Source organism: Athene cunicularia, assembly GCF_003259725.1.
Source record: "Athene cunicularia isolate RWA chromosome 1 unlocalized genomic scaffold, athCun1 chr1_part1, whole genome shotgun sequence".
In the NCBI taxonomy this organism is placed as follows: domain Eukaryota; kingdom Metazoa; phylum Chordata; class Aves; order Strigiformes; family Strigidae; genus Athene; species Athene cunicularia.
The window spans coordinates 18,328,369-18,339,870 of NW_020799091.1; the positions used below are offsets into that span (position 1 = coordinate 18,328,369).

The 11,502-nt window shown below is 37.6% G+C and overlaps 1 protein-coding gene across 1 annotated transcript; it reads right to left on the reverse strand.

Moving 5' to 3' along the window:
- Positions 1–262: 262 nt before the first annotated feature.
- SKA3 (spindle and kinetochore associated complex subunit 3) lies at positions 263–10,379 on the reverse strand. The gene is made up of 9 exons (XM_026853692.1): positions 10,243–10,379; positions 9,093–9,157; positions 8,036–8,201; positions 6,041–6,458; positions 2,962–3,062; positions 2,001–2,185; positions 1,595–1,807; positions 1,308–1,426; positions 263–454 (listed from the first exon to the last, which is right to left on the reverse strand). The coding sequence occupies exons 1-9, from the start codon at positions 10,343–10,345 to the stop codon at positions 421–423; spliced, it is 1,404 nt and encodes a 467-aa protein (XP_026709493.1). The 5' UTR covers positions 10,346–10,379; the 3' UTR covers positions 263–420.
- Positions 10,380–11,502: the final 1,123 nt, after the last annotated feature.

Consider the following 11,502-nt stretch of genomic DNA (forward strand, 5'->3'; position numbering starts at 1 on the left):
CACTACACTTCAAGTTCAGCCCTGAAAGATGTAGCGTCTTCAAAACAGGCAGAGATAATCCACCTTCTGGGGCAATATAATGGACTTTTCCTTTAGTGCAACCTAACTCTATACAGCCTACTGTAAACACAACAAACATGAGAATCAGGCAAAACAGATGAGGTACTACCTCATACATGACCCCAATCCTTTCTGAAGCAATATACCTATTTAAAAGCCTTCAATATATTTTGCCAATAATTTTAATAAAATTAAACACAAGTTGTTAGTTCAAACATTATGGATAAATGATGTTTCTCCACTAAGCTTTTCCTTGGTATGGCTCTCCTCCCACCAGTATTTTCTTTTGGTTTTTTGAGCTTGTTAGGATTCAGTGATCCATGAATATGAAATAGTCTCAACAAGGTCTTCAGCTTGATTTCAGATGTTTGGCTTGAAAAATCCAGGATATCCTCTGCAAACATATCCAGAAGTGTTCGTGAACTTATCTCAATCATTAGCAGAATTAGCAGAAGACACAGTGAAAACTTTTTTTTTTTAAGTTATCTTGACAAGAAAAAAAAGAAGTGTCAGCTAAAGTAAGAACTTTGATCTATTTGATTACTCAAATGGAATCCAAGTCCAAATATATTTAAGACTACTTTTACCGGTCTCATTCAGGGTTATGATTATTATTTGACTCCATACCTGTTACTTGCACTTCTCACCTAAATAATCTATCCTGACCTCAAGTTTAACAGATAATCAACAAGTGTAATATACATTACACTGATCAGGAACATCTACACTTCATTGAGCTGTTACAAAAACTTCCTTTCAAACTGATGGTTCTTTTAAAAGCTATTATTCCATTGTTTAAAGATTACTCATACTTACTGTAGACTAATTTCATGTCACATATTGTTCATAAAGTGGCTTTTCATTTCAAATGACATCTTTGACACGACCAATTTCACAGTCCTTTTTGGCATTTATATAGTTTTCTCCAATTCCTTAGTTTTATTGCTTAAATTTACTCAGAAGAAAGAATTCACTGGTGCTTTGATTGCCATGGGATAGATAAGACAGTAAAACTCTACCTTTTTATTTTTTCTAAAGTAGAGAGGATTCAAACACACAATCAATTATAATATTTGTTCTTTACAAAAAGGTGGTCAGACACCATGCCAAAGAGTAGTTTAGTCACAGCAACAAGAGCTATTTTGGTAACTGAAGAGCAAGCAGCTGCATGAATTTCTAAATATGTTAAAGCATCTTCATAGCTCCTCCAAATTAAATTGCTTAACCAATTTTGTAAAATCTAATACCTGTTCTCTTTGTTGTAGTAATCAGTGAAATCGCTTCCATATCTTGTAGTGTTTCCTGTCTTGGTCTTCATTTCCTTGGCTTTAGAAGAGTCTACTTTATGATCATACTTGGACAGAATCTACAGAAAACATTAAAAGGGAATAAAAAGAATTATCTAAGAACTCAAAATAGGATTACACTTTATACATGTTTAGTAAGTAGTAGAAACTGTCTTTTTGAAGAACAAAATTGGATAACTAATTTTGCTATTTTGATATTAAAACTATTTAGAAAAAAAATAGCTAACCTGTAGAACATCATCTGGTATCCTTGTTATTTCTGGAGGTGGAGGAGTATTGAGTAACTGGTCATAGTGTTTTAGTTTGGGAGGAGAAGGGTCCCTCAAATGTTTAAGATACTCATCAGAGCTCACAGTAAAAGAAATGCTATCTTCTATGCGCTGTTTATCTGTTGCATCACTCTTTGTCACCGACTCAGTCTTTTCCCCCTGCTTTACCTGCTGCAAAAGAGGTATTAATTAACTGAAGGCATTTATCTTCAGTATTTAATAAATGTTCTTGCAAAATTCCCATTAGAAGGATCTTCTACAATGACACAAGAAAAAAGTAGCACTGAAACAAAAAATCTCAAACTGACATTTGAAAAACTGCTTAGGTAAAGAGTACATGAAAATGTACATAATTGCTATCTACTACCTCAGCTTCTGGTTTTAGCCATCGTGTTTCAAAATCTGGAAACTTCGGTGTTCCTGCATGACTGGGAGGAGGCCGTTCATTTGTCTGTGGTGACCTTGATAATACTGTATCATTTGCTCTGGAACTTCCATTTACATCAGGAGTATGGAACACAAGTATCCTAGGAGAAGGCATCCAGTTAGCTATTGAAATTGAGGGGAGGATTAGTAAAAAATAAAAATATATACATATACACACATATACATATATATTAAAAAAATACTACTAGTTCCAGTGCCCCAGTTTAGTTTTCTAAGTCTATTAGCTTTTTATAGATTTGCATATTCTAAAACATCTGTATCATTTTGGCTGGTATTTTTCATGTGAACAATCCAAATGACAGAATTCCATAAAAGCAGCAAATATAAATGTAAAAAACCCCAAAACTAGTTCCACTACCGAATATAACTGAAAAAGCTGTTATCGTTGCTTTAGCTTCTCATATATTCAATTGTTGATACATTTGTCCCAAGATCTTAATGCATTTTCAAGAGTACATATTATATCTCCTCTCAAAGAAATTTTAGCACTACTCTTGAAAGATATAAGTTAGTCTTGATAGCCTCTTTTAAAGGAGTTTCTTTTCTACCTCTAAACAGATCTAATGGCTATTCTCAGGACAGTATTTTTATTTTGAATAAGGATAAGTTGCAATTACAAAATGATAGATCTGTCTGCATAATTATAGATGCATATGAGTAGAAGAAAAAGGAAAGATTTATATTGAAGTGAGAAACTTTCCCATTGAAGCCACCAACATTTAATTTTCTAGACATTAGTACCCATACAATGACTGGGCCTGAATTAACTATATTTAACAAGAAACAGTTTAAAAGTTTTCCACGTGTTTCCAACGCATTTACACATGTACTATATAAAAAACGCATATACATATTTATTTCCCTTATTTTTAGCTTACCATTCTCAGCTGTTACTTTCGGTTTCAGCCCAGGAGTAACCATGATTTCCTTGGGTGTCATTTCTGGTAGATTCACTTCATGATCATATTTTTTAACCAACCTGAAAACCAAACCCCTCCAATTAGCTCTCAAGTAATATGAAGAAATCACACTTAGAATACTGTGAACGTGATCACTTTTCTAGCATTTGTTCATCAACCTGCAAATAAAAAAATTCAGCTCCTCAAAGATTATTTTTTCATAGATTTTTCATCTAGGATTCTACTGCAGCAGTTTGTAGCGTGCAAATGTTCAGTCCATCCACAAATTACACAAATGTACATCCACCCACACACTGAGATTTCATTCCCAAGCATAAAAATACTCCTCAAAATGAAAAAGAAAAAAGATAGGATCAAATTTTCTTTGTTCCAGATCATCAATTCTGTGTTAGGGATACAGTCTATTTTATTTTGAACTGCCTGTTGTCTACAAAATTCTAAACAAGAGGAAATCTTTTCAGCTCTTAAACGACTAATATTATTGTGAACGCTAAAGATTTTTAATTCAATTTTTAAGTTTGATTACTTATGTTAATCACTAGCTGAGTTCAGAGCGAAAAGCCATTTAATATCAATTCCACAAAAGTAGAAACTAAAATTTTTAAAATTATTTTTTCATATCAAAGATATTCTAGTGGAAGAAAGGTGTAGGCAGTTAAGAGAAAAATAGTAGACAAAAAGTGGAAGCTTACCAAAACTTTATACAAGAGTGAGTCTATAAAAAAAAATAGAAATTTTTAAAACGTTATCTTAACTATGAGAACCAGATATAGAGATCTCTACAAAAAGCCTAAACTTAAAAAAAAATAATCTGAGGCATTATATTTTACTTAAATATATCTCAAACTTTGAGTTAAAAAAGGAGTGATTTTTCAAGTCAGTTTTGCATTGGAAGTATTATACTCGAAACCATATGAACAGTAATTTTTACAATGGAGAAGAACAAGTATAACAAACACTTGCTCAGACACTTTTCCCCCCCTTGTGTTCTTTCCTGATTACTTTTGGTTTCAGTTTTGTAGTAGGTACACTGAAGTACATTGTTCTTTTCACCTGCTTCAGAACTGAAAAACAAAGTTGGAGGAGTTGGGGGTCTACTAAATATTTTTAAGAACTCTGATTTTTTTATTTTTTTTTTTTTTTTTTAAGTGGAATGCACAACTGCTAGACAGATTTCAGCTACATACAAGACCTAGCTGGCACAAGCAAGGGATATGTAAGGACAGGGTTGTCTCCAAGAAAGTTGTAATTATTACCTGTCTTTGTAACTGGAAACTACTGGTGTAAGGCTACCTCATTTTTACTAGGTTTTTTTTGTTTATCTTCCTTGGGAAGGAGATTCTGTGCATTGTCCGGTGTGAATTTTTTTTTTTTTTTAAATTTTCTAGCTTACTGTTCTGCCCATTTAACATGCTGAGCCTTCTCACTAAACAGTGAGATGAGTTTGGAGATAACAAGCTGTTTAATTGTTTCAACCTTTTTGATCAGACCCCACACTAAGTCTAACATGTTGAAAAATAAACTAAACAAATAATCTAAAAGACAGTTAACATTTTAACTCTAATGACTTAAGGTCATGACCTCTCACATATGTCACTAATTCTGAATCCAGACTTTAGTCTCAATTAGTGTGTGTCCATCTGTTTTGATCATTAATAATAATGATGTGTTAAAGAGCAATCATGCTGTAACTAATTCTCCACAGAATTTTAATGTCACCATTAGGGGTATGGAAGACAACTAATGTGATTTTTTTGGTGTTATATATAAATTTTGCTAGTGAACTGTGTAGTCACAGAAATAGAATCTACATTTGTGGATGTATCCATTTATAAATTACAGCCATAAAGCAAGCTGAAAAAACACATTTAAAACAATTCTTATTAAACAGGAAAACCACAAAAAGTTTTATATCTATCTATCTATCTATCTATCTCAAAATAACTTAAATTTTGCAATAAGTTGAAAATATTTTCAAAATATAATTTGAGATGGAACAATTTTTATATTAATATATTTCAGGATTTAGTAGGTTTTCTTGATATTACAATTCTAATACTATAAAGCTTTACAGACATTATAATATTTACATTCAGAAGGAGATTCCAAAACTATTTTAAATGAAAATGCATCCTTTCACTTTTTCACCCAGTAATCACACTCAAAATTCAACCATTGGAGTAAACTGGATCTTTGGGGAACACGGCATAGTTCTGAAGAACTTCACACCTGTGCCTATATTGCAAATATCAGGGATCAAAAACACCCAAACCAAAAACTTGAATGATTATTTCCACAACTTATTTTGAATATTTTTTTTCCAATTTCTCTACATACCAAATACTTAGCCACATAACAGTGAGTTCCTTTTAAATACTGTCAGATTTTAGATTAAATGTGTTGCTAACTATAAAAACATGATCTACCTACCTTTACAATACCTTAGAAGTATAGAAGAATACTCCTACTGCTAAAGTGCTCTACACCTCACTACTGCAAACTCATATTAATTAGAACAGTGAAAATCTGAAGATGTCTTTTCAACAAAAGACTGGAGAAATAAAAAGAGCTAACTGTTTGTAAGGTGGGGCTGGACAGCGTAAGAGATAATACTTTCTAAAAGAAGGCATTTTACTGAAAGCTTTGGAAGTTTTTTCCTGGTCTATATTACTAAACCTTTTGAAACCTTTAAACTAGCTACGTAATATCTACTGCAAACAATACATCCTCAAATTCAAATCCAAGGTTAAGGAAAGCAAAAGATCACAAATATGCTGCGCATTTTCCCTTTGTAAATAGACTACATGTGGAAGATTCTTATTGTGGTACAGTCAAGGTAAGGAGTATATCAGAGATGTGTTTCATGGCAGCATTTGGCACTGCAAAGTTGAATAAAGACACAGGACTAATCAGCTGGTAGATAACAACATATCACCTGCTTGAAGAAAAAGAAGAGCAATAGCTGCAAGAAATTAGTAAAGCAAAAAGAAACTTCAGAAAATACAGCAGAGAAACTGAACTTAAGTAATGTACTCACATCTTGCTTGTTTGAGCAGTTTTACGAATAAGTGACATTGTATAATCTTCATTCATACACATGGTATGTTCACTAATGCCAAAATGTTCAAGTTTCGGTGTTATGCACACATAATCATCCATCTTTAGCATACATTTTGGTGTTTTGGGTAAAATAGAGGGGGGCCATGTTTTTAATGGAGTCTTACTCCTTGAATTTTCTTGATTTGCATTTGTTGTGTGTTGAGTTTTCACCGCACTCCAAGGCCTGGAGAAAGCATATTGCGAAAGCCCAAAATCAGAAAGCTGAGGGTTACGCAGCGGGTCTTTGGGCACCTGTGGCTTCTCAGGACAACCAGGAAGTACATCATCGGCTTTTTTATCAGATTTATTCTGGACAGACATCGTTGAATCACTGTTAACTTCTACTTCATCCTTTTCTGTTTGAGAAAAGTAGTAATAAAGAAAAATTTATAAGTTTATGTTTTAAGAATTTATAAAATAAATTTGGACTTCCTTTCCTCATTTTTTTAAAAAATTATTATTGTAAAAAAGATTCCTTCTTTTAAAGTGCTGAACCTGAAGATACAACAGATATCAAAAGCTCGTATCAGGCTAAACTTATAATATAGGTCACACATTTACTGAATTTCACTCTATTGTTTCTAGGAAAAATGAAAGATTTTTACACAGGTGTATTTTTAATTGAATTCACCTCCCTGTATGGAGCAGGCAGGAAGTGCTAATCAAATATATTTATTTGTTTTGATTTTAGTGCAAGAGCGGAAATTAAAAACGTACCACAAATGACAATGAAAATAAAATCTGTCTAGAACTGAAAATGTTTTTGGGAAAGAGCAAAGGCTGCACACAGTACTAGAATGCTCATTCTTCAGAAAACAGTACTGAAGAAAGGTTATGAAGCAGCAAGTAAAACTCATGAGAGTCACTTTTTAGATAATGAGTGCACTGCAGAAATAAAGAAACATGTAATTTGTACATTTCTGTAGTTAAACTGAAACACCTCAAAATATTTGTGAATTTCTGCATGATGTAAGAAGCAGGGGGAAAAAAAGAATTATTTAAAACAACACAGCAGAGTCATTACCTTTTTATGTGTATTGGTATTATATATTCAGATACACTGAAAAATACATCTTAAAAAAATAAATTGACCTTGTAGCTCTGTTTGGAGTCTGCTTTAAATTCAGAGAGAGGACAGAAAGGAAGGTACTATAAAATTAGAGCCTTATGTCATATCTTTGTAAAACAGTTTTAGTAGCTTAACTCAGAGGTGAATATGGTCCATAACCACAGTTTTGTTCTGTGCAATGATGGGATGATGCTCAGGGGAGGGTTAAGGCATTCTCTCCAAGGACTTTGTGAAGATTGATTGGGCCCTTGATACTCAAAGGGGTACGTGTACTACTGACAGATGCAGAATTTAAACTCATTTGGCATATCTGCATTTTTCACACAGGTGTGTGTGCAGTTTCTGACTGGATTAAGGACACCCCTCCCCGACATGATCAAGCTACTAAACTACTACTGCTTGTCACATGTCACCTAATCCCCATACAACTCCTCTTGTTCCATTTGTGCTGTGGAGCATGTTATTTTAAAATTTTCCTTACGGTGAATTAAGTTAATGGAATCATCACATATAGCATCTGCAATAGCTTCCCATGAATGAGAAGCTGAAGCAGCATAATCCTGTGGGTTAGGAAAACATGTTTGCTAACATGTTTTCTGAATATAAGTATTATTGGAGAAAAAACCCAACACTACCCACTAACTTAAAAGCGTGCCAGGAGATCTAACTCTTTAAGTTTTTATATTTTGGTTTATTTTTATAGCACCAATCACAACTGAATCTTTTACCCTCTAGATATTATTATAAAGCAAATAACACAGATGTACTTGATCTCTTAATTAACAGAAAGATACACATAGCTGAAGAGAAACATTTTAGAAAATTACATTTGTCTTCACATACTATATTGCCAAGAAAAATTACCTGTAAAGTCTTTGCCATGTGGTTTGTAGCCATATTTCTGGAACAGTTCTCTTATTTTTCCAAGATCTGCTGCATTTCTTTGCATCAACATTTCACTTGTCTTCAAAAACTCGCGAATTTCTTGTTTTTCAGAGCAACTCTTATTGCAACTGTCATTAATCTCTTCCTTCAGGGGCAGAGGTGGGAACGGAAACAAAGAAATACCAGTTTTCAAAATCATCACATAGTAGTTGCTTACACATGAATTGTTATGAAAGTAAGTATTGAAGTTCAATTTAGATGAGGATATGCAGCAAATTCAGGTCTAATTTATACTTGAAAACTAGGTTACAAAATATCAGGATTATATAAGGGCATGAGTGGACAAAAGCTTAAAAAAGTTAAGCTAAGATGACAGTTTGTAGAATGATAACTACTTACTGGTAACCTGTCAAACAAAAAAATATACTTTTACTTCACAAAAACATGAGATAACAGCAATTAGTTGTGACTCTTACTCCCCATGTACAAAGAATTAGTGCAGAGCAGATGGTAAACCTCAAGTTTATATCCTAGCTTACTTCTCAATTATTTCTACCCTTGCTCTTTAGACAATTTTTCCTACTTCTATTAAAGAAACAAAGACCATTCTCCACAAATTTAACAAATGGCTGAAGGTACTGAAACTTCTGTGATTTTTTTTTTATTCTAAGTGCTAGTCATTGAACGCAAACAAGTGTACCTTTTCTCAAGGGAGCCGCTGCTCCTGGATCCTTCACCCCTATACCTACACCTTGGCACAGCTACAACTTTAGTCCCTGGTGATCTGAGTGACAAAGTGATTGCAAACTATTAAATACTGCTAAATCTACTCTAAGTCACCCATAAGCTTTTGGGCACTACCCCGACATCCACTGCCATTATGAAGACTTAGAGGTAAATGAATAAAATAAGGGTCAGAACTGCTAACTAACAAAGTTGTATTGTGACTTAATGATAAAAATAAAACCATGTTTATGGATACCACCCCCTCCACTCCCAGCCAATTTTTCAAGAAGGAAGCGAGTTAAGACATTACCTTTAGAGTCCTGATTTCACAAATTAAGTCATATAAGGCTCTTACTGGAGACTCATCTTCATAGTCTTTGATATGCATGTTCACATAAAAGGGTTTGGAGAGAAAAAAGGGGTATTTTAGTATGCAAGTACATTCTACATCAGAATATCTCTTATATTAGAGATGTTGGAGTCATATGTCAGAGAGTCAGGATAGAGAAAACCAAGGTGAAGCTAGTTCATATTAGGTACTTTGCATAGTGTAGGACTGCAATTTGCACAGTACGTTAAACTACACAAGAGAAACGGTACAGGCTTCCATTTTACTGTTATTACTAATACTTTGGAAATTAAATGTATAACAAATGTTGGTACAATAGGTAGATCCCTGGGCTATCAAGGATTATTTTATGTTGAATTTTTATCCTTAAAGAGTTTGAACTTGAAATAATACTAAAAATTTTAAAAAGAGATATAGACACCACCAAAAAACATCTGTCAACAAAAAGCTGAATTATTCTGCCTTATTTGCACGTGAGCAGATGTTAGTATGGTTCACTTACACATACACTATTCATTACTTAGTCCACTGAAAATCAAAGGTAATCCAAATAGTGTAAAAGAGGACACCTGCTATGTGACATAACACAGCAATAAATCCAATTAGGAGCTTCAGCTGTGCAGAGAGAACAATCCCTGCAAATGCCTTTTCGTGTCTCAAAGCAGGACCGTGATTCCCCGTTCATCCCGTTTTTCCTCGTGATAAAAGCTCACCTACACACCTCCCAAAGGGGCTCAGATAGACAACTGATATGAGGAGAAACCCAAATAATACCCTGCCGAGCTACTCCCAGGCTCATCCCCGGAACCATCAGCCCACCAGAGGCCCATCTCCGCATGCCCAGAGGAGCTTAGGGTCACAATGGCTGGCAGGAACCCCAATCAAGGACCCCCAAGGAACAACGGCCCCCCCGCTCCTCGGGCTACCCCAGCAGAACCATCAGCCCCAGCGTCCCTCTGTGACGCCCATCACCCGAGTCATGGGGAGCAGCTCTCCAGATCACCTTCGGACTGAGGCCTTGCTGCCTGGGGGGGGCGGACAAGCCAGCAAGAGCCCCGGCGCAGGGTGCTCAGCCGCGCCAGGAAGAGGAGGAGGCGAGGCCTGCGCTTACCCGTGTCCTCCTTGCGTAGGGCCCGCTCGAGCTGCCTCGCTTCATTCTCCAGCGTGAGGGCTAGGGCGCGCAGCTTACCGAAGAAGTCCCTCGAAATGTCCATCGCCCGGCGGGGCAGGGGTGCACCTGAGGGGCAGAGTCAGCGCCTCCCGGCGAAGGCCCCCCGATCCCGGCCAGCCCCAGACCACACGAACGGCCGATAGTGTCTGCCCGGGAGCGACTTTGAGGAGAGGAGAGGAGAGGAGAGGAGAGGAGCTGTCAGGAGAGGAGAGGAGAGGAGAGGAGAGGAGAGGAGAGGAGAGGAGAGGAGAGGAGAGGAGAGGAGAGGAGAGGAGAGGAGAGGAGAGGAGAGGAGAGGAGAGGAGAGGAGAGGAGAGGAGAGGAGAGGAGAGGAGAGGAGAGGAGAGGAGAGGAGAGGAGAGGAGAGGAGAGGAGAGGAGAGGAGAGGAGAGGAGAGGAGAGGAGAGGAGAGGAGAGGAGAGGAGAGGAGAGGAGAGGAGAGGAGAGGAGAGGAGAGGAGAGGAGAGGAGAGGAGAGGAGAGGAGAGGAGAGGAGAGGAGAGGAGAGGAGAGGAGAGGAGAGGAGAGGAGAGGAGAGGAGAGGAGAGGAGAGGAGAGGAGAGGAGAGGAGAGGAGAGGAGAGGAGAGGAGAGGAGAGGAGAGGAGAGGAGAGGAGAGGAGAGGAGAGGAGAGGAGAGGAGAGGAGAGGAGAGGAGAGGAGAGGAGAGGAGAGGAGAGGAGAGGAGAGGAGAGGAGAGGAGAGGAGAGGAGAGGAGAGGAGAGGAGAGGAGAGGAGAGGAGAGGAGAGGAGAGGAGAGGAGAGGAGAGGAGAGGAGAGGAGAGGAGAGGAGAGGAGAGGAGAGGAGAGGAGAGGAGAGGAGAGGAGAGGAGAGGAGAGGAGAGGAGAGGAGAGGAGAGGAGAGGAGAGGAGAGGAGAGGAGAGGAGAGGAGAGGAGAGGAGAGGAGAGGAGAGGAGAGGAGAGGAGAGGAGAGGAGAGGAGAGGAGAGGAGAGGAGAGGAGAGGAGAGGAGAGGAGAGGAGAGGAGAGGAGAGGAGAGGAGAGGAGAGGAGAGGAGAGGAGAGGAGAGGAGAGGAGAGGAGAGGAGAGGAGAGGAGAGGAGAGGAGAGGAGAGGAGAGGAGAGGAGAGGAGAGGAGAGGAGAGGAGAGGAGAGGAGAGGAGAGGAGAGGAGAGGAGAGGAGAGGAGAGGAGAGGAGAGGAGAGGAGAGGAGAGGAGAGGAGAGGAGAGGAGAGGAGAGGAG